General features: G+C 48.7%; 2 protein-coding genes across 2 annotated transcripts in view; both read left to right on the top strand.

The window, feature by feature from the left end:
- Positions 1-11,770, top strand: part of CEP89 (centrosomal protein 89) — a 67,644-nt gene extending 55,874 nt beyond the window's left edge. Inside the window, exons 16-18 of the mRNA XM_081807892.1 lie at positions 1,208-1,297; positions 5,817-5,986; positions 11,441-11,770. Of these exons, the coding sequence (XP_081664018.1) occupies positions 1,208-1,297; positions 5,817-5,986; positions 11,441-11,597 (417 nt within the window). The 3' untranslated portion in view covers positions 11,598-11,770. The remainder of the gene's footprint in view (positions 1-1,207; positions 1,298-5,816; positions 5,987-11,440) is intronic.
- Positions 11,771-20,067: 8,297 nt separating this feature from the next.
- SLC7A9 (solute carrier family 7 member 9) overlaps positions 20,068-23,409 on the top strand; it is a 27,390-nt gene continuing 24,048 nt past the window's right edge. The window contains exons 1-4 of the mRNA XM_081806679.1: positions 20,068-20,202; positions 20,868-20,989; positions 22,853-23,000; positions 23,292-23,406. Coding sequence (XP_081662805.1) covers positions 20,894-20,989; positions 22,853-23,000; positions 23,292-23,406 — 359 coding nt within the window. The 5' untranslated portion in view covers positions 20,068-20,202; positions 20,868-20,893. The remainder of the gene's footprint in view (positions 20,203-20,867; positions 20,990-22,852; positions 23,001-23,291; positions 23,407-23,409) is intronic.

Here is a 23,409-nt window from a genome sequence, read left to right as displayed (position 1 = left end):
GGCCTCCCAGTCTCCTCCCCGGAGGAGCCGAGAACTCGGGGCCCCACTCCTTAGTGAGCCCCCAGAGAAAAGCAGTCAGTCACTCCCGTCTCCCCGGTCTCTGGCTGCACTCCATGCTCACCCGGCCTGTGACCGTGCATTTCTATCACTGGCACCCGACCCCATGTGGAGTCTCCAAACCCAGCAGATCCCTGCGGTGCACTTCCACGCCACTTCTCCCCAGGGGAGGAAGGGGAGTCTCCCCAGATCTGCCGCTTGTTGGGTCCCTGCTGGAAGAGCAGTGGCCTGACTGTGCCTCGGATCACGGTTTATGGCAACCCCGAGCTGAGAGCCTGCTCCTCGGCTCCCTCTCTGCAGCCGGCTTCCCCACTCCGATACCTGGGAGCTCTGCCGCACTCAGGCACCCCCGGTCTTTCTTTGACCCCCAGGGTCCTGAGACCACACTGTCCTACAAGGGTTCCACCCCTTGCTTAGCCACTGGAGCAACATCCCTCAGCAGAGCTGACTTCTAAAAGTTCTGATTTTGTGCTCCGCTGCTCTATCACTTGCCAGAAGCGGCTGACAGAGGCCCCCTCCCCGCCGTCTATCCTCCTGAATATCACCTCGGATTCACTTCTCCGCACGTCCTACCTTCCAGAAAGTGATCGCTTTTCTGTTCAGAGAGTTGCAGCTATTCTTTTCTTCGATCTCCTGTTGAGTTTGTAGATGTTCAGAATGGTTTGATCCCTATCCAGCTGAATTCCTGGGACCAGACAAAATCCAGGTCTCCTACTCCTCCACCATCTTGCTTCTCCCTTCTGTTATCCTTAGTTTTGTAATTATTCAAGTAGTCGAGCTAAAAGTTTATTTGCATCTTTGCACTTGTTCCTTGGATACGGTTGAAGGAATGCTATATTCCACAAGCATAGAGAAGTGTGTCCGAAGCCCTTACAGTACATTCCCCTTGTTTGGGGGGCTCGATCTTCTGTTGGTGCCCAGGAGGGGCACCCAGCCTGCCATTCTGGGTTCTTGCCCCTCCTCAGCTATTGGCCCAAGTTCTGTCCACATCTCTCACACAGGGAGTGGGGGGCAGGCAGGGTGGTGGGCCGGGAGGAGTGGCAGAATAGAGATTACTTGGGAGGAATAATGTTCTTTGCAGAAGAATTATTATCTTAATTTTTCTGTTAAACCAAAATCCCATTATTTTTCTTTTCACTTTTCTCCTTAGGCTAAATGTTTAGAAAGTGAGAAGCATGGAGTTCTCAACAAAATCACAGAAGGCAATATTCGCTTGGGAAGGTTAAAAGAAAAAATCAAGGTAAGTGGCCATTAGCCTCAGAGGTGCCGTTTTCAAATGGAAACAGCGCCTTACTGGGGTCAGACTTCCATGTTTAAAAAAATGATTCATGTTGCATGTGTGTATCACACTAATCATCCACAGGGTAAAGCAGTATTGCTTATAGCACCAATCCACTCATTAAATAAACCGGCTTATCTGCATAATAAGATACCATGCAGCTGTTTAAAAGAAAAAAAATTGCGATGGAAAAATCTCCAGACTCTATCCTGAAGTTAGCCCAACATTCGTTGGTTCAGTTAGGGAACAGGGTTGACCCGCTCCTCTCTAGCTTAATCCTAACTGCACCCTCCAGTTTCTCTGCCCAAGGAAACTATTGTCAGAGTACCAACTCTCCTCCCCTAGGCCACCTCCCTCACCTGACCTCTCATCCCCCCGCCATCTGTATTCTGACTACTGGCATCCACCGCCTTACCAGCCAGACTGACTTCTCTGGAGCAGGAGCAGGGGTGCGGGTGGGCTAGAGGCCTGTGTGGGAGGCAGGGAACCTGTGGGTTTTGAAAGGGAAGGTCCGTGAGGGCATGTAGCTCTAGCGTGGGGAATAAGATCTAGGACCTCTGCTGGATGATGATGAAAAGAGCCTGACACATGGAGAAATAGATTGATGACATTTACTATGTTGGGAAATTAACAAACTAAGACCAACGAAACATTGACTGGCTCTGTGTACATAAGTGTGGTACTGGGTGAACAGCAAGCAGGTGTATGTATGTATGTATGTAAATATGTTATGCCTTTGTTTTGTTTTAGGGAACATAAGTCCTAAATTGTTTATTTTTTAAAAGTTAAATAAAATTTAACTTCTAATTGCTAAGAATTAGCAATTAACCTAATGCAAAGAATAGACTTTTTTCCTCCCAATGTTTCATGAATATTGCCTAAATAACACAAATATCAAGTTTTTGGAAGCCACACAGCCTATTCATCATGAATTTTCAAGTGGTACAGACTGAGATGCTCCCTGAGGGGCTTTCTGGTTTCCAGTAGGGTCTGCCACATGCAACGTCCCTGAGCTACCCTTACCCTGTTCTGGATTCTGCCTGGGTCTGGGCCTTCCCCAGGGAAGATCACCACCATTTAACTAAATTCAGAGAAGACTAGCATACCCTCCAGCACATCACTGTTCTCATTTATAGTGGGCAGTGGCCTTTGAAGTGAGGGCTGTTCCCACCACAGGTCCAGTGAACTCATTCCTTCTGTGGGGCAGAGCAGCTCCACTCCTGTTCCCAAATGTGGGCTTTTAGGCATGATGCTATTTGAAGAAAGGGTTGCTTTGCTAAAAGGAAAGTTGAAAATGCTGCATTCGTCCTCCACCCAGAACTCAGGGCAGCTGATCCTGTGGCTTCAGGTGGTAGGAATGATTTAATTGAACCAGATAGCTCTTGGAGTTGTATTGACTTCTAAAATGTCATCAGAGATTCCTAGCAGACATAGTAGTTTTCTGGGAATTTTATTTCTGATAGTTTTAAAGTCAGTGAGGATCTGGTAAGTTTAATCTTCAAGTACACTTAGTTATAATCTAACTAGGTAGGTAAAGAAAAAGAAATCCATATCTAGATAGGGGTGCCTGGGTGGCTTAGTCAGTTGAGTGTCCAACTCTTGGTTTCAGCTCAGGTTGTGATCTTGGGGTCATGGGATCAAGCCCTGCATCAGGCTCCTCGCTCGGCGCAGAGTCTGCTTGTCCCTCTCCCTCTGCTCCCCCCAGCTTTCTCTCTCTCTCTCTCTCAAATAAATAAATAAATAAAATCTTAAAAAAAAAAAAAAAAGATAAAGAAAACGTTGGACACCCAGGCAAAAGGCCAAGACATAGGAAAAAGAAAACCATGTTGGCATCACACTTCTCCACAGCAATACTGAATGCCAGAGAGCAGTGCAATGACTTCTATAAATATTCGATGAAACAGAGTGTGAGCCAAGGATATCTCCCTCCAACCAAGCTACTCTTCAGACAGTTTTGACCATGTAAAAACTCCGGGCACAGTTTTTCCATAAATCTCACCTGAAGATTAATCAACTTGAGTTCAGCCAATCAAGAAACAATTGGGCAAATTTCAGAAAAGTAGTGAGCAAAGGATATATTTAATTGGGAACTAAGACTTCAGTGAGGCAGGGATAAGGCTGATGGAATAAAATGTAAATGATGTTTTTTGACAATGTGGAATTAATACAACCAAGGAAAAACTGATAGGTCAACAAGGTAGGAAAGTAGAAAGTAGAACAAACTAGCTGATTGCTTCTTAAGTCATAACTAAGAGTTCCAAGGATATCATTTCAAGCTGAAAAATCAAGTAGGAGGAGCTTAAACATATTTAAGTAGGGCCAGAAAAGGTTGTTGTGAGCTAACATTATGTTACTTTTAATAAATGAGAGGACTAAGGACATGTAATATAAAGGCATGAGAATAAAAATCACCACAAGAATCAAGAGAGATCCATTCCTAAATAGTAGAATTACAACAGTGAAAAGAACAGAGAAAATGGACTACATTAAGTCTTTAAAAATGTATGAAGATAAAACAAAGTAACAAAATTGAGACCAAACAAATATAAATGAACTTAATTCACCCATTAAAAGAAAACAGATTGATAATGAAGCAAATGGTATTCCATGATAGAGCCAAGAGACAGTCTGAAACAAAGTGCATTAGAAAGCTGAAGAGAAAAAGGATGAGTAAAGATAATCAGATTTATGCAAACAAAAAGAAAGCAAATTTGCAATCTTTACATGTGCCAAGATAAAGTTCAGGCCAAAAGCACTAAATGAAACAAAAAAAAGGAGGAGCCTTCATGTTAAAGACTGAAATCAATAGTATATGGTAGCTACAAATATCTGTGCACTAAATAAACACAGCAAATCTATAAACTATAGGATATACAAAGGGAAATGGAAACATGGTAATAATAGAAACTTTAATCTTCTCTTGGTCCAAGACAGATCAAGAAATTAAACAAAAGTAACTAAGGTTATAGAAGATTTAAGGTAATCTATAAGGTTTATTTATGTGTGCTTATATATATATATATGTGTGTGTGTGTTTATATATATAACGATTGATTGTAGATTGGCTCAAAAAATAATCAACCCCTAGAGTAGAAATAAGGCACATTTGTTGACCAAAAAGATGAAAACCAGAAATTAATAAACAACCAGAAAGCAAAAGAAATATTCTTTTACCTGGAAATGTAAAAACCATGAGGTAAACCAATTCTTGGGTCAGAGGGAATGTATAAACTGTCAGTTTCTAAATGGAATTGATACACCAGTTAGAATGGCTAAAATTAACAAGACAGGAAACAGCAAATGTTGTTAAGGATGTGGAGAAAGGGGAACCCTCACACTGTTGGTGGGAATGCAAAGTGGTGCAGCCGCTCTGGAAAACAGTATGGAGGTTCCTTAAGACATTAAAAATAGAACGACCTTGTGACCCAATTGCACTACTAGGTTTTTACCCCAAAGATACAGATGTAGTGAAAAGAAGGGGTACATGCACCCCAGTGTTCATAGAAGCAATGTCCGTAATAACCAAACTATGGAAGGAGATGAGATGCCCTTCAACAGATGAATGGATAAAGAAGATGTGGTTCTTATATACAGTGGAATATTACTCAGCTGTTAGAAAGGATGAATACCTACCATTTTCATCGACATGGATGGAACTGGAGGGGATTACGCTAAGTGAAATAAGTCAAGCAGAGAAAGACAATTATCATATGGTTTCATTCATATGTGGAACATAAGGAATAGCACAAAGGGCCACAGGGGAAGGGAGGGAAAACTGAATGGGGAGAAATCAGAGAGGGAGACAAACCATGAGAGACTCTGGACTAATAAACAGAATTGAATCTCTGTCAAGTACAAATTAGAATCTGTATAACACTAGTTTTAGAAATGCTCAGAGCAGGGCGCCTGGGTGGCTCAATCGTTAAGCGTCTGCCTTCAGCTCAGGTCATGATCCCAGGGTCCTGGGATCAAGTCCCGCATCGGGCTCCCTGCTCAGCGGGAAGCCTGCTCCTTCCTCTCCCATTCCCCCTGCTTGTGTTCCTGCTCTTGCTATCTGTCTGTCAAATAAATAAATAAAATCTTTAAAAAAAAAAAAAAAGCTCAGAGGGAAGTCATACCTTAAATGCTATCCAGTAAAAATGTAGAAGGAAGATAAATGAATCAAGCTTTTATCTCTGTCATCTGTTTACCAATAGAGTGTGACAGACCTTGCCAGGTTGGTCTGTTTTTATTTGTAGCATATAAAAAATTAGGCATGATACAAATTAGAAATTTGGTTTTATTATACTTGATATTCTTTTTTTTACTTTCTATGACTTTTATGATCCAGACTTGCCCTCCCAGATCAGACTTCTGCAAGGTTTACTCATCATCTCAGTGGGCTCTGATAGCCCAAATGGGGAGGGTACGCATCCGGGAAGCCATCCCCTGGGCCGCAGGCAGCATCCCCTCGCTCACACAGGGCCTCCTCCTCCCCCAGGGGTACAAGAAGCAGGCGGCACTGAAAGTGGATGACATTAGTCACCGCCTGACAGAGCAGCAGGAAGACTTCGCTAGCAAGACAGCTCAGTACCAGCAAGAGATGAGGCACCTCCATCGGGTGCTGCAGGACAAGCAGGATATCCTGGACCAGGCACTGCAGCAGAAAAGGTAGGGCCACCCCAGCCCCATAGAGTATGTTAATTTTGAATGTTTGCTAGAATTTTCCAGCAAAACCCTCTGGACCCGTTCTGTTTATTTTTTACATTTAAGTTTTATCTGAATGTAATATTGGTCTTAATTCTTATTTGCTCATTTTCTTTTTAAAATTTTCCCCCAGCAATTGACATATAGGATTGTGTAAGTTGAAGGTGTATAATGTGATGATTTGATACATGAATATCTTGTGAAATGGTTGCCACCACAAGGTTAGTTAACACCTCTCTCATCTTACCCAGTTCCCATTTTGTTGTGGTGCTGGTGACGGTGCAGCCGTTAGGGTGGGAACATTGAAGATCCGCTCCCTTAGCAACTTTCAAGTATACAACAGTGGTGTTAACACTCACCATGCTGTGCTCCTCCTTTCCCTTAATCCCCCCTGTAGAACTCCCATTGTTTGAATATTGGACTTCTTAAATCAACCCGGGCCTCTAATTGTCCTTCCCTCTTTTCTCCTCTCGTTGATGCTTTTGTTTTATTCCATTTTCTTGGGAGACTTTTTATTTTTGATTAAATGTCTTATTTCTGCTTTTTCTTTTTTTCATTTCTGAGGATTTTAAAATCTCTGATCATTCCCTTCTTGTAAGATCATAGTCATAAGATGATGGGTGCATTATGTTTTCTATGCATGTAAGTACTAAATCAGTTACACTTTACCCTTTAAATATAGGCTAGAGGAAGTGTTGCCAGTGTATTAAAAACATTGGGGATGTCGCATGCTCCATGAAGGTGAACTTGGTGGTCCTTCGTACTTAACTCTGCCTTTTCATAATGGCTGTGCTTTGACAGACTGGAATGTAAACTGATGCATGCAGAAGAATCGTAATACACTTATGGGATTTCTTCAGGTTATAGAAGGATCCATATATTTGATGTCATGCCCAATGCAGATATCTGTTTTCCATCAGCCAGATGCTTTTTTTTTTTTTTTAAGATTTTATTTATTTATTTGTCAGAGACAGAGCATGAGCAGGGGGAGTGGCAGGCAGAGAGAGAAGCAGGCTCCCCGCTGAGCAAGGAGCCCGATGCCCAGGACCCTGGGATCATGACTTGAGCCGAAGGCAGCTGCTTAACTGAGCCACCCAGGCTCCCCAGCCAGATGCTTCTTAAATGCAAGGCAGGATTAAGTCTTATCTATCATGGTTATCATGGTTTCTGTAGTCACAGAAGTTCTTACCACCATAAACAGCTACTATGTAAAAAGTTGGGCTAATACCAAATTTCTTGCCAGATAGGAGGTTTAGAATCACAATAAAATGGCATTTTGTTTTTCACTTTCTCCCTTATTCCACTATCTGTCCTTAAATCGTTTGAAAGTTATGCATACTATTTCTATACTTTCAGTGGTTACCCTTAAAATTTTACAATGAATATTTAACATTAAAAAATCTAAATTTAGGGACGCCTGGGTAGCCCAGTTGGGTAGGCCACCGACTCTTGATTTCAGCTCAGGTTTCGATCTCAGGGTTGTGAGTTCAAGCCCTACGTTGGGCTACAAAAAAAAAAAAAATCTGAATTTAATCAACATGTCTACATTTCTCCCCCCCAGTGCAAGATCTAATGCTCTTATCTAATTCTTTTCCCCCTCAGTTTATATGATGTCGTCTAGTGTCATTAGGTAGATAAAAGTGAAGAACAAAGACCTATTTCATATCATTATCTTTAGCCCCCCCAAATTAAATGTTACTAGTTTCTATATAGTTCTTTATTTTGATTTACCCACAGGTACCAATTTCTTTACTTACTGATTATTATAAACAAGACAACAGGCCCAAAATGGGCCTCACATATGCTAGCCCCACATCACCAAACCAAGACTTGACTTAATTACAGTTTTGGCTCCTCCAGAAAGGGAATCTTAAACTAGTTAGTCAAGAATTGTGTGGTCAATGATACTTAGGTCATATGCCTGGGAGACCCTTTGCCATCCCCTAAGGGAAAGTAACTTTGCAATAACCAACCCACTTTTGCTGAATATATCTTCCTTATTCCTGCTTCCTTCTGCCTATAAAAGTTTTTCATTTTGTACAGCTCCTCGGAGCTCGTTTCTCTCTGCTAGATGGGATGCTGCCCAATTCGAGTTTTGCTCAAATAAACTCTTAAAATTTTCTTATTTCCTCAGTTTATCTTTTAACATATCCTCTCTTACATCTCAGACCTTATTTCTCAAATTAGTTTCCTTCTTCCTAAAATATATTATTTAGAAGTCTCTTTAATAAGAGTCTGTTGGGAGTAAGCTTTCTGTTTATCTGGAAATGTCTGCATTTTTCCTTGATCCTTGTAAGATAATTTTTGCTGGCTACAGTATTTTACTTTGACAGTCTTCTTCTCTCAGCATATTCTACTATCTTCTCTGTTTGAGAAGTCTGTTTTGACAAGTCAAAAGACAAGTCTCTGACAAGCCTTTTGTCATTTTTTTTTTTTAAAGATTTTATTTATTTATTTGACAGAGAGAGAGATAGCGAGAGCAGGAACACAAGCAGGGGGAGTGGGAGAGGGAGAAGCAGGCTTCCCGCCGAGCAGGGAGCCCCATGTGGTGCTCGATCCCAGGACCCTGGGATCATGACCTGAGCCGAAAGCAGACGCTTAACGACTGAGCCACCCAGGCGCCCCCCTTTTGTCATTTTTTAAAATAACTGACACAGGGGTGCCTGGGTGGCTCAGTTGGTTAAGTGTCCCACTCTTGATTTCAGCTCAGGTCATGATCTCAGGGTCATGAGTCTGAGCCCTGCATCGGGCTCTGTGCTCAGTGAAGAGTCTGCTAGAGATTCTCTCTCCCTCTTCCACTTGTGTGCTGTCTCTCTAAAATAAATAAATTAAATCTTAAAAAAAAAAAAAAATCTCTGTCTCTTGTATTCTGCAGTTTAATTGGTGTGTGATTAACTGTACTTATCTACTTGGTGTAAGTTATTCTCTATATCTGTGATCTTGTGTCTTTCATTAGTCTAGAAAATTCTCATCTCTTAAAATAAGCCATTATCTCTTAAAATAAATTATTTCCCCTTATTCTTTCTAAGCTCCTTCTGGAGCTCAGATTAAATGTATGTTAGACTTTCCATGTGCCTTTTAAATTTTCCATCTTTTTTCTGGTCCACATTCTGGGTAATTTCTTCTGCTCAGTATTCCTGTTTACTAATTCTGTCTTCAGCTCTGTTCAATGTACTGTTTAACCCAGCCACTGAGTTTTTTATATCAATAACAGTGTATTTCATTTTCAGTTCTATTTGGTTCTTTTGAAAATCTGCCTAGTCGTTTTTAAAATAAATTCTTGGTCTTTGTTTATTTTAAATACATCTTTTATTTCTTTTAACATTTCATTTGTAGTTATTTTTTCAATATCTGAAATTTGGGGGAATTTAAATTTTTTTTTTGACTCTTGCTCTGTGTGGCTTCTTTCTACATACAGTAACTTTTTAACTATGAATGCATATATGGTTGGATTTAATCTGTAGAATCCTGAGGTTCTGGATTAAGGATGTTTTTCTCCAGAGAAGATTTGCATTTGCTTCTCTCTGGTGCAAGAGAATATTTCCAACCTGGAGCCACTTATTCATTATTAATTTTAAAAATACACTATAGTAATGTTTTTTTAAAAACATACAAAAAGACTTTTAAAAGTCTTTTAAAAATGCTTTTATTACATTTGTTATATATTATGTATTATTTAAAAATGCTATTATTACATTTATAGTGTATAACTCCTTAATATCCGGTATTTTTCTGCACTACATTCAGAGTGATTTCTTCTGCTCTATATTACAGTTTGCTAATTCTCTCTTCAGTTGTGTCCAGTGTACTATTTAACCCATCCATTGAGCTTTTCCCCTGATTGTCTCTAAAATGGCTGTTCACTCCACACAGGTGCTGGGGATGCCCAATCATGGGGAACAATGTAAATTCAAACTCCAGATCCATTTGAGAACAAGCTGGTGGCTACAGCCCCCTAGGAGACACTTAGCCTCTCAGAGCAGGTTTCTTTTGAAGATCAGCAGGTTTTCTACCCAGCCTTGCTTTCTTTAAGGGCCCTTCATGTGCCTCCACTTACCTGCCCAATTGTGGAACACGCAGTTAGTTCAGAGTGTTTCTGGGAAGAAGGGGGAGAAACGTGGATATGAGTGAGCCCTGGGGTTTTCTGTCCCACCCAGTTTGCATGGGCCCAACACCTAGTCTCCATTCTACAAAAATGTGGGTTTCTGGCACGGACTTTTCTCCTCAAAGCAATAAGCAACACTCTGTTCCCTTCCTGTGTGCTTTCAGTTTAGTCTTTATTTCTTTCTGCCCTTAGAGATTTCCTATTCTTGTTTTGAGTTTGGCTATGCATAGCTCATGATTGCTGTAATTTATCAAACATCTAGGTGTTTTGTGCCAGAAAAGAGAAATTTGGAGATTTTTTTAAGTACAGTTTAATTAAATAGCACCCAACATCCAGTGAGCATTAGGGGGGCTTGGAAGGAAGCAACAGTTCACAAGAGAAGTGACACTGGACAAGTGGGCATGTCGCTGGCCTCCCTGAATCTCATTGTCCTCCTTCTTAAACAGCAGTGCTCAGCCCACTTGGTAGTCCAGTTTCTAGTATCTTCCATAACCACCTGGCCATGTCTGTGAAGGAGCCAGCCTCCCCACCATGCCCTCCTGCATGAGGCCTGCTCTTCCCCCCAGGCTGAGGCTGGTCTTTCTGTCCCCCTCACTCTCCCATGGGTTCCACCATCCTGTAAGGTGGTAGCTGGTACCCTGGTCTGTTCCCCCAGCAGACCACGGCCCTGTGAGGACATGGATACCTTGTCGGCCCAGTTTCCTCAGCACTCCACATGGTACCCGTCACAGAGTCCTGGGTACCCTTTCCTTTACTCGTACATCTTGGTTCTCTCTGGGTGCTCACTCCCAGCATGTGGTCTATCTAGGCCAGTCTTTTCTGCGTCCTCGGTTATGAGCCCCATTCCGCACAGTCCCCTCCTCACCCCCAGACTAACCCCATATGTCCGGGCCCCGCATTGGCTGCGCAGATGGGTGTTATGAGAGGTGCCTGATGTTGGCCAGGTCACAGCGGGGGCAGGTAGAGGGGACCTGGAGAGGCTTGCAGGGTTCATGCTGTGTGGGCGCTCACAGCGGGGCCGTTGTGCTGTATGTAGGTCAGCCACTGCAGGGACTGTATTTTATTCTTATACATGTTAATTCTTTAGAGAACAAAGGTCCAAAATAAAGGAAAAGGCAAAACTCAGTATTTTTTTCTGTTTCTAGGGCACCTCAGCATTTCATTCAACCCTGGGAGCCTTTGCCTCAGAACCCAAGCACCATGGGATCTGTTCTCTGACATTAAGCATTCCTTCCTTTGAATTCTGGCTACTTTAAGAAGTATTTTTCTCATTGTGCTATTTTAAACTTTTCCTTTTTGTGTGTATTTCTCAGAGAAATGGAAGGCGAGCTTGAGGTTGTTTGGCAGTCTACCTCCAAGGAAAACCAAAGAATCCGAGAGTTGCTGCAGGCCGCGCTGCAGAGGCCCGGTGTGTGGGACGGCCCTGGGGAGGTGTGCTGGGCGGCCGCAGCTCCGTCGACTGCGACATGAAGCCACCTCCCGCCTCCCGCCGCCGCCACAGCCCGCGCCGTGACTGGGGCCCTGGCCCAGAGCTCTGCCTTCCCCGGGACTGGGAGGCACAGGGGAAGGGCCCACTCCCACTTCCCGCTGCAGCGTTTCTCCTCATCAGGGCAAGGTAGAAATAAATTGTCGCAGAAATTTAATCCATTTTTTTTACATTTTGCTTTATTTGACTCATACAGTGCTGAGCTGTATTTTTGCCTACTGGCTGCCTCGCCACAGAGCCAGGCCCTGTGAGACCCATTGCTCAGGGTGCCAAGGGACCCGTGGAGCTGGCCTGGCTCTGGGCATCTAGATCTGCAGCCGGGAGAGTGCTGGAGGGAGCAGGCGGTGGGACGGAGCGCTCACGCGGCAGGGTAGGTGCGTGAGGTCAGCTGGACACGTCCAGTGCTGAGCTGACCCTGTCATTCGCTCTGGGTGCCGTTTTGGCATGTGGTAAAAGGTAGGTGCTAGCATTCACACCCCAGTTAGTTACACAAACTCTGTTCTGCCCCGTCTTCCTGCCCTTCTTTATCCTCCTGGAAAGGCAACTTTTCTGGGGCCACCTAGCACCAAGGTGGGGTCCCTGCCCCAGTCCCACCACCGAGAAGGATGCCAGGGGCCGGGGTTCTGCTCCTCTCTGCCACCTCCTCAGGCAGGTGACCCCAGCCTCTCAGGACCATCCCCTGGCACTTCCTGGTGCCAGTGCCGGCCACCCAGGGCTGCTTGTCCCTGGCATGCTGGAAGAACGTGAGACATCAGGCTGCACGGGACCCTGAGAGTGGTGTGGAGGGCAGAATCCCGGAACACAGCCTTTTACAGGCCCTTTCCAGTGCAGCCCGGCCTCGGTGCGGGTGCAGGCCAGCCCTGGGCCCTGGTTGGGTGCGAAAGTTACACGCCTGAGCTCTGATTGCTAGTTGGGAGTCGAGATAGAAGATCACAGTTTTACGTTTTATTCAACTTGTTCAACAGTTCAACGATTCTAATTTATTTTCATTTGACCGGAGGTAGGGCAACACACCGGGATTTCAAACTCCCTGTCATCTCCCTCGGAGGTGACCTAGCAAACAGCTTCGATGTTATTTCCAGAGAACCCAGCAGCTCTCTGGCAGCGTGTAAACAGGCTGCAAGGCCCCAGCGCCCCCACGAGTCTCTCACCTTCCAGCCGTCTGCTTGGAGGGTGGCTTGTCGTGGGAACCCTGCTCTTGTCACATACGTAGAGAGCCACTTTCGTCATTCCTGGCTTTGTCCCACCTTCTGTGAGAACATTTTGTTCCCTGGAGAAGTGAACGTTTGTACATTTCTGCCTTAAGTTATTACATGTTACAAACATACTTGGCATGTTTGGTGACCCCTGGACCTCGTCGCAGCCAGGCAGGGGTGGGGTCGTGCAGCACTCGGGCTCTGCCAGCCTCCCGCTAGTTTGCTGTCTGCATGTGGCAGGTGGGCTCAGAGTCCAGGGCGTGAAGGAGGGCCAGGCAGGCAAAGCGGTGAGAGACAAAGCTGCTGAGGGGCCCAGGGACTGAACTTCGATGCTTCGTGGGGGAACTGGAATGCCCTGGGCCTTGCTGGATGGGCAGGGTTTCAGGAGCTGGAGAAGGGCAGAGAGGGCTGTGTGGGCCAGGGCAAGAACTCAGGAGCCGCAGGAGGGGCATTCGGGCTGGAGGTTGGGGTGGGCAGGGAGGCCAGACTGGCCCCGGGAAAGCCCGGACTGCTCTGAGGGTCTCCTGTAGGAGCCTGTAGGGCTTCATCCTGCAGGTGCCAATCGGAGCAGGAGCGGGGCCATTCCTGCTTGGTCCTGGGGAATCTGTATATGGCTCTAGAATGCTCCCGATCAGGCGAACAGTTATAAAACGGGCCCCAGGAGCCCTGCTGCCTTTGGTATTAGTCCGGGGCAATTCCGGCCCGGGTGCAGAGAGGCTGGGGCCCAGCAGGGATGTGGCTGTGAGCTTGAGGGGACAGCAGGCGAGGAGCTGCCCTCAGTTTTCCGGTCGATCTGCACAGAGGGTCGGCGGGGGTGGGTCGAAGTGGCTCCCGCCCCTCAGGCTCCAAGAAGAGGGGGAGAGGCCACCTTTTCCCAGCAGCTTCCGTCTGTGGAGATCCGTGGGGCCTCCCACTCTGAGGAGAGGAGGAAATCCTGAATTGTGTTTCTTTCAGTGCAGTTTATTTAGTCAGCAAATATACACGGAGTGCTTATCTCTGCACGGTGTCGAGAACAGTAGCAGTGACAAAGGCAGACGCAGTTACAGAGCCTGCTAGGTGCTTGGAAGAAAACAGGACTGCAACAATGGCCTCATCACCTTCATGGCTGCTGTGGGAGCTACAGGGTGAACCCCGTGCAGAACATTCAAAAACCTCATTGCACGGAAGCACAGTCATGATCTGATCCTTCAAAACAAAATATAGTATTTCCCAGGAACAGCCCAGAACATTCTCTTTTCCTCCCATCTCCCAATGCCTTGCCCCACTCTCTTGCAGGAAAGCTCGCCTGATCAGTCTCTAGGTACCCTGCTAGCTCCTTTATCTCCGAATTCCCAAGTGATGGTTCGTGCTGGGCCGTGCGATCCCAAGCCGCTTCACAAGAAAGTGCGTCCGGACTCTCTGAAGGGCCGATCTCTGCTTGCAGGAAGGCAAGCCAGGGACTCGGAGCCACATAAGAAATGTCATTTCTCTGAGGAGCATGAAAGAGAGTCCGGGGGAGAGAAGTTCATGAAAGGCTGTGGGTAGGAGGTAACATTTCAGTGGGCATTAGATGCGGAGTTGGATTTCCCCAGAAGAAAATTCTGTAAAGAAAGACGAGGCCTCAGTAGGTGCAGATGCACTTAGGGAAGATGAGGTCAGACTGGAGTAGGGTTGGTGTTTCATGCCAGATGACTGGTGCCCTTAAAAAAGACAACTGTGTGAGGACAGAGACACCCAGGGAGGACGCCATGTGACAACAGCCAGGGTTGGAGAGACGTAGCTGTAGGCCAAGGACGACAGCTGGGCGTGCTCGCAACCCCGGAAGCTAGGAAGAGGCCGTGAAGGACCCCCTCCCGGGTTTCAGAGGGAGCACGGCCCATGCCCACACCTGGAGTTTGGACTTCTAGCTTCCAGAACCGAGGCGATAGATCTATTGGTTTTGGAGCCAAAAGAGAAGAAAGCAGGACAAGCCCCCAGATCCGTGGGTTTCCAGAACAAGCAGGGTCTCCGTGTAGTGACAGGAAATCTTCTGTATGTGCTGGAGCACAAGGGGGTGAGAACACACCTTTTCAACTGAATACACTTTAAAAGGTAATCTAACTATAGATCGAGGACTTCTGATGAAAATCTCGCCCCCAAATTGGGATGTGCCGTAAACCTAAAACATACCCCAGATTCTGAAAATTTACTATGAAAGGTGTGAAATATCTCACCAATAATTTTTATACTGGTTATATGTTGAGATAGCATTTTGGATGTGTTGGGTGAAATAAAATCTGTTGTGAAAATTGATAATTTTACCTGTTTTTGTTTCTACTTTTTTAAAAGTGGCCACTGGAAAAATTTAAACTACATATGTGACTCACGGTATACTTCTCTTGGACAGTTGTGTATGGACCTAAATGTGAAAGGCAAAACTAAGCTTCTAGATAGGTCATGACTTTGGGTCAGGGAAGGATTGCTTTCTTTTTTATTTTTTTTTATGATCTTATTTATTTATTTATTTATTTTAGAGAGAGAACGAGGGGGAGGGGCAGAGGGAGAGAGAGAATCTCCAGCTGACTCCCTGCTGAGTATGGAGTCCAACACAGGGCTCCATCTCAAGACCCTGAGATAATGACCTGAGCCAAAACCAAGAGCCCGACACTCGACTGACTGAGCCACCCAGGCGCCCCCACGGAAGGATTTCTTAAAGAAGACCCGGAAAGCTCTAACCACAGAGGAAAGTAACACATTTGACAGCAATACAATTAATGAAGAGCTCTTCACCTGAGTGGAAGGACAAGCCACACGGAGCTGACAGAAGCCTTTGGTCCAGAAAGCATGAAGGAGGCCAGGAAGCAGAAGACAGCCCAAGAGAAAACGGGGAGAGGCGCGCACGGGCATTTCGAAGGAGTAACATAAATAAGTACATGAAGAGGAGACAGGGAAACCCCAAGGACACCCATTGAACCCATCAAAAATATTGAGTGTCTGACAAAGCCAACCAAGCCAGTTTGAGGAACAGTACAAGCATGGTCAGAGCATGCTGTCCATACAGCTCCCCCACGGAAACACCGAAAATGCCCTTGAAGCGGGGGATGGGAGGGCCCCTGGCAGAATGAAACACCCACATCAACAGGAGCCCTTCCCCGGCTGTGGTACCAACACAGTGATGCGCTTGTGTCATGTTCAAAACCATGCAAAGCCGGGCAGTGTGTTCTCTGGGGACAGACGTGTGTGGTTGAAACACCAGAGAAAGTCACAGAAGGAAAACGCAGCTCCCGCAGACTCGGGAGGCACCAGAGCGGCCTTTCCTTGAGCTCAGGAGTCTGTGCCTGGGCATTTACTGTTTTTACAACATAATGGAGACATCAGGTGACCTTTTTTGTATGTGCCCTTAAAGAATGAGTCGGAATTTGCATAGTAAAAGAATTCCAGTAAAGTTTTGGGAAAATGGGACAATAAGACTGCAGATAGAGGGCAAACTGCGGAGCCGCATGGCCACACAGCGCTGGGAGAAGCGGGTGGCGCTGAGGACTCGGGCAGGGAGCCCTGGAGGGTGGTGTCTGTCTCTGGGGAAATGAAAGAGCAGAGTGGATGCTGGGACAGCCCCTTGGCTATGGTCCCAGGAAGGAGGGTGGAGGGGTTCCAGACTCTGGAAGCAGGAGGGGGAACACATGGGGAGGAGGGAGGCTTCCAGAGGCTTGGGGACCACGAAGGCACTTTCACTGGGGACACACAGGGCTGCCCGCCCCACTCGGTCTGCTGTGTGCCTCTCTCCAGTGAAATTGCCCCAGAAGCTGAGCGACCCCCACGCCCCGAGTGGGGCAAGGAGGGAAGCGGGCAAGGGCGTGAATAACACAGGCCACGGGGGGCAGTGGACAGCCAGTGAAACCCCTGCCCCTGGTATTGCCCTGCTCAGATGCAGCCACTTCCCCCTCACCAAGTCCTGGATGACACCACAGCCCCGGCCAGGAAGGCAGCTCCGCGTTCAGTCCGGCCTCTGGGGCTTCCTTGGAGCCTTGGGGCACTGGGAAGAAAGAGGCCAGGCTGGTTGCCCACTCCATGGTGGAGGGCAGCCTGTGACCCAGTCCCTGTTTCACCCGCCCCTCTCTGTCCTGGGGTTGGGGCACCCACAGAGCGGGGCCCTCCCGAGGTTCTGCAGGGACCCTGCCTGCTCCTTGGGGGAGATGTTTCTCATTGCACGTGGGGCCAGGACGCACGCAGGTTCGCACAGTGGAGCCAGCAGAAATGGGCAGAACAGGGCAGGAGCGGAAGCAGGGAAAGAGATGAGTGGATTCCAGAGATTGGAGACTGGACCCTGGGGTTAGCCAGAGCCTGCAAGCCTCCCCGGAGTGAGTGAGTGAGTGAGTGAGTGAGTGAACTCGAGGCTAAGGGGGGGAGGGGGGAGGGAGCAGTTCCCAGCAGCCAGGGCTTGTGAGCTGTGTGGCACAGGTCCACTCCCCTCAGCAGGGAGGGGACTGTCACCTCCTTGATTCCTCAAGCAGCTGGGCTCAGAGGGCGGGGGTTCCCTCCCTCCAGGAGGACACACACATCCCTAGATATTCCTAGATGTAAGGTCTGGGTCACTCCGGGCGGCCTCTCTGTTCGACACTGGCTTCCCATTAGCAGCAAAAACCCCTCAAGTGTCCCACATCTAAACGAGAAACCACTCCGGGACTGCCCCCACTCCCCATCCTGTCTCCGTGGAGAGCCTGAGCCCCGGCACGCTGCTGTGCTCCAGCCTGCTGCTGGGAACATTTGTATACAGGTTTTTGTGTGGACGTGTTTTCATTCTTTATGGGTAAATACCTCGGGCTGGATTTGCTGCATCACAGGAGTTCCTGTATGTCTAACCAGGTAATGTATCTCAGGCCCATAAGGACAAATACTGCATGGCTCCACTTACGTGATGTACTTAGTCAAATTCAGAGACAGAAAGTAGGATCTGGGGCGAAGGAGCAAACGGGGAGTTAAGTGTTTAAAGGAGTGAGTGAATTCCTGTGTTACTTGTTTTATGGCGAGACTGTAAATCCTTGACATTTTAAAGACTCTGCACATTCCACGGACTCTTTACAAGTTCTTCTGCCCCAAATCCAGGTAGTTGGTGAGCACCTGGCTATATGGTCTTTGTGGTCCCCCAAAGACTCTGAACCATTACCAGCTGCAGAGGGAAGGAATATAAGACCACGTGACCTTAGGAACTGAAGAAAGTTCGACAACTTGAAGGCACGTCTGGATCAAGTTTGAGTGGTAAAGGCAGGTCCAGCATCTGTGTGAGGGTTTGACCCTTCCTCTGAGGAGGAAGGTGAAGCAGAGGAGGACAAGAGAGCAAGAGGCTGTGGAGAATAGAGACGGTAAGATGCAGATGGTGTTCGTAAATAATGCTGCAAGCACCTTTGCAATGGGAAAAAGCACAGTTTGAAAGTGAGGGTCAAGAGCTTTAGCTGAAGCTTAAGAAGTAAGAGTTGTATGAAAGAAAAAAAAAAACCTGCAACTTCCCAGGAAGTGTGCTCTGAGAGGGCCTAGGTTGCAGTGGGGCGAAACTTCAGCCCTGTGGTGGAAGAACTGGATGCCTAAGGAGCCAAAGGTCTCTGAGAATTCACAGCTAGGGTGGGGGGTGGGGGTGTTAAATCCAGATTTTTTTCCTTGAGGGCAGAAAAAGACTTATGCTAATTTGGTTGAACACTCACTCTGCCAGGGCAAAACAAAAAAGAAGCAACAGTTTTATGAAAGGAAGAGCTCACCAAGGACCCCAAATTCACTGAAGTATATTTCTGACCCTTAACAAAGGAGCCACATGCCCAGATGTTCCAAACTCAGCACCTGGCAGAGGTCCCAGGAGACCAGGGGATCCACAGAAGTTTAAGGCTAACTTTCGGTGATCCCTACCATTGCAGGAGGGGCGTGTGCGGGTGCTAGGCCCACCTAAGGATACTTACAGATTTGGATCTGGACGCCTGGGGAGAGGCTGAATCACCTGCAGTCACAGGGCTGGCTCTAGGCAACATCCTCCCACCCACCTCCCAACCCTGCCCTCCTCACGTGACTTCTTTTAGACCATCAGCCCTTTGGAGGCAACTTTGACCCAGGGAGGATTCCGCAGTGTTTTGCAGATATAGACGCACCGGCAACTAGTTTGAGTGCTGCTGTATTAGCAAAGACTTTAGGGAATGACACAAACAAACCTGTGAGCAGGTTTGGGGGCAGCAGGTCCCACCCTGCAGGGCCTCTGGCCTCCGGCTCAGGGGGGGATGAGCCTGCATGGAAGCGCTGGGCATGGTGCACAGGGGAGCACCGACTCTGAGACTGAGGGTCCCCACGTTCTTCAGGTGGCTTTAAGAAACAAGCCTGAGGAACCCGCCCGCCCACAATGCCCCCAGGGCCACCACCCGCGGCTTGCCCGGCTCTTTCCTGTGACCGTTGATCTCTTTTGGATATCTGAGATGCTGTCAGATTTATCCCAATGCAAAACAACCGGAGGGGTGGTTTTGATAACAGTACAATGCTCCTGGCGAGGGGGGGGGGAGGGGGGTTCTCCATCCAGAGAAAGAACTTATCTGAGACAAGGGATTAGAGCTGCCACCTGAGTCAGGCTTTGTGGGGAGGGGGGGTCTGTGGGTGGGTCTGTCCCCAGCCCCTCCTAGCACATCCAGAGCTCTGTGGCCTTCACATGCTTCATTATCTCTGGGGCCTCAGTTTCCCCATCAGGTAAGGGAGAGTATGCAACCTGTTTTCTGCCCCACAGTCAGGTGAGCGCTGACTGGGCTACAGGAACAGCAATACCGCCAAAGGGAACTGCCCCGGGGCCGGAGCGGCAGGTGCATTGGGCACAGGCACCCAGGTGAGGCCTCAGGGCCGGGTTGGTGAGTTGCCAAACTCTTCTGCCCAGGCAGTGGTGCTGGAACCCAGTCACTGCCCGAGGGGAGCCGGAAAGACTTGCCCACCCTCCTGCGGGCTTGGCCAGAGCCAGGAGGGACGAAGGCACCCGCCCTGACCAGCGGTTCCTCCTTGCGCCGCCTGCCAGGGGCTGTAAATCTAACCTATTAAGGCAATAAAAGAGCTGGTTCCAAAGTTTATCCCCTCTGATGCCAGTTTTTGGAGGGAGTTCCCCTAATAGGATGTAGCCTATTGGGGGGTATCTGGTTAAGGAAAAAACAATGATGAGCAGCACAAAAACATTTCTGCATAGAAATTAGCTTGTCTGGCCCTCCCCTTTGTGTGCGCTGGATCCAAGCTTCATTGCTTAAAAAAAAAGAAAAGAAAAGAAAAAAAGAGTTTAATAATTACCTTTGTTGACCTCTGTACCTTCTGGCTTCCTTCACTCCTGGGCACAAGACATGGCCATTCCTGGGTGCGACCGTGCAGACGCGCAGACGCCTCCAGCAGCCGCCCTGGGCAGCTCCCCCGACCCCAGGAGGGCAAGAAGCAGGTAAGGCCGAAGGGTGATGGGAAGGCTCCGCACTCTCCCGGCTAGGGCCTGGGGAAGACTTTATTTAGAGAAAGGGTCCAGGAAATGACCACCAACCAGCTGAGCCTGGAGCTGATTCTCCCCAGCATCGCATGCCTGGTGTCACTTGGTGCAGAAGCATCCCCTCTATGGGTCTGTCCCGCGCCAGGCACCTTCATCTTGGGAAGTGATCATGGGGAAAGCATTCCTTCGTCGGACTTGATTCCACTAAGGATATTCCAGGATGTTTAAAAATACTTCTTTTTACTTTTGGAAAAAAAAGGAGTTGGAGGTAGAATGACTTTGGGGCGTGTCGTTGCTGGTGGGCAGAAGCTGACAGCTCAGGCCCCCGGGGGCTGCAGGGCAGCTGGGAAAATGCACAGGAGCCCCCTTCCTCCTCCCCCCCTCCCCCCGCAGCATCTGTGGTGGTCCTGCGGGTTGTTAGCCCCAGGAATGAGCAGATCATCCCTAAGGGGTTGACAAGGGTGCTTCCCGGAAACAGTAGCTAAGAAGCTGCTTTTGGAGCTCAGCCCCATGGGCCCGGGAGGGTCATCCAGGAGAGTGAGCCAGGATCGTGCTGGCTGAGCCCGGGTCTGCGTCTCGTCCGCTCAGCATGTGCTGAGTCAAGGCCCCTGCTCTCCTTGCAGCCTCCTAGAACTGGTGGGAGGGGAAAATGGAGAAGACAAGCCTGAGAAACAGGAGAGAGGATGAGAGGTCCATCCAGAGCATCCAGAGTAAGGAACCCAAGACCACAAGTCTCCAGAAGGAGGTAAGGCCGTCCCTCGGCACCGGCCCTTCCCAGGTCAAGCACGCTAAGCAGCGGTCCCAGTGAAGACCTCACTGATCTCTCATTTGTAAAGCACATCTCAAAGCAAACAATTCCTTGGACTTACCTCTTTTCTTCTGGCCAGTGAATTCAGCATTTTCCTGCGAGGTTAATGCATGTGTGTTTCTGTGAGCCGGGCGGGACTCACAGAGGGACTGGTGTTTGCTCAGACCCGTGGCCTCAGGGATGGTCAGAGAGGACCTGATGTTGGAGTCCCCCTCCACCCCATAGCATCTTCACCAAGTATCTGCCTTGCATGTGCCTCGTATTCCTTCAGTGATGGGAAACTTGTTCCTTTTTAGTGTCTAGCAGGGGTAGCAAGTGTGACATGGGTGTGACGTGGATGATCCCTGAGATGGAACATAGTAGTGGCTGGACTTGGAGGTGCCGGCACCCCAGAGGGGGCCCGTGTCACTCAGGGCTGGCACTGGGGCTGTAAGGAAGGGGAGCTTGCAGGCGGATAGGCGTGGAGGGTCAGCTTCAAGCTCACAGGATGAGAAGGGAGAGTCCCAGAACAAGATTAGGCTGGCTTTGAGGGCCTGACGAGCGGGCTAAGCCTTGGGCAGAGCCTCCAAAAACTCCCCTGCCTGGTGGCAGAAGGGATAGAGGAGGGATTTGGGGAATGGCATGGCTTGACTGTGGGTTGGCCTGGGATCTGGGTTCCCTAGGAGTTGGCTAATGGGTGTTGCTGCCCACTGAAAAGCACAGAGCTAACCCCAGGTATGTCCTCAACTCATCCCTAAAGCCGGGTAGCTTCCGGGTGAATGCAGACCTCAGTGGAAGGAAGGATTCGGGAGGGCTCCCAGGCTGGTCAACTAAATGGGCCCTTAGAGGAGAAAAGCCGAGACTGTCCTGCTAGTGCACGCCAGCCCTGAGGCCAGAATGGGCCCTGACCCTGCTCCCCGGGCCCTCCCCAATTGCATGTGACCCTTGCTGCCAAGCCACAGCTGAGGTCTTCCTTGTTCACTGGGCTCTAACCCTGAGCACAGCCTCTGCCCAGATAGGTGAGTGGGTATGTTCACCTCGGACTTCAGAACTCAGGCCTGGTGGATGCTGAGGGCTGACGCTGTAAGTAGGGACCTGAGTCACACATTGTCTCCCTTTAAAAAAGTTTTTTCTCTTAATTCATGTATAATTTATGTACAGATCTTCAGTGTGCAGTTTGATGAGTTTTGACAAACTGACCACTCTAGAAAATTCCCTGTTGCCCCTTCCCAGGCGGGCCCCCCCAGTCCTGAGTTTCCATCCCTGTAGGTTAGTTTTGTCTGTTCCTAAATGTCATAGGAATGGAACTCTATGATTTGTGTCTGAGTCGGGGCTTGTTGGCAGGAAGCTCACACCCTGCAAAATGGCATCAGAGAAAGTTCACGGCTTCGGAGTGTTCCTGTCCCTGGAGGCCTTGGTTTCTCCCCCTGCCCCCGCCTCTGCTCCCCGCGAGGCCCCTGGCCCAGACCAGAGCCCTGATGTCATTGTTTGCTAAACCAGCCTTTAGGACCGTCTGGGTCACTTTGTCAAGTGCAGTCAGGGTAGAGGTCGGGAGCATGGAACCTGAGCTGGCTGTCCAACCCTGGGCAGTAACGTGACCTTTCTGTGCCTCCGTGTTCTCCTCTGTAACATGGGGGTGACACGGGCACACCCAGCTCATGAGGTGAGGATGAATGAACTTGACGTGAGCTAAGCTGGGTGTTAACTGCTGCAGTGCTGGCCAGAGGCGCCTGGGCCGCACCGAGGGTGGGGAGCGGGGAGGCAGGGCTGTGCACGTCTGTCGGAGCTGCACTAATGCCCCTCCCCCTCCCCACACCCCAGGTGGGCCTGCTCAGCGGCATCTGCATCATCGTGGGCACCATCATCGGCTCTGGGATTTTCATCTCCCCCAAGTCTGTGCTCAGCAACACGGAAGCTGTGGGGCCCTGCCTCATCATATGGGCGGCCTGTGGGGTCCTCGCAACACTGGGTAATTAAGACACCCCTCCCTGGCGAGCTCGCCCAGTGGTAGGTGTGGTAGGTGGGGACGGGCTATGCCGGCCCCCTCTGTGCCCCGGCCTGGCCGTTGCTGGGGTCCCTTTCAACACCCGTGGGCCGCTGGTGTAGATCGGGCTGCACTGAAATGAGCCGTGGCCAGAGCTCAGGGGTCTGAAGAATCGGGGTGGCCCCATGGGCACAGCCCCAGAGGGGAGGGGGCTCCCTCGGACCAGGGCAGCGCCTCACCAGGGGCCACGGGGACCCCTTCCTCTCTGTGTTCTAGGGGCCCTGTGCTTTGCGGAGCTTGGTACGATGATCACCAAGTCGGGGGGCGAGTACCCTTACCTGATGGAAGCCTTCGGGCCCATCCCTGCCTACCTCTTTTCCTGGACCAGCCTGTT

The sequence above is a fragment of the Leptonychotes weddellii genome, chromosome 16, assembly GCF_054177405.1.
Source record: "Leptonychotes weddellii isolate Sample4059 chromosome 16, ASM5417740v2, whole genome shotgun sequence".
In the NCBI taxonomy this organism is placed as follows: Eukaryota; Metazoa; Chordata; class Mammalia; order Carnivora; family Phocidae; genus Leptonychotes; species Leptonychotes weddellii.
This window is presented reverse-complemented; position numbering and strand designations above follow the sequence as displayed.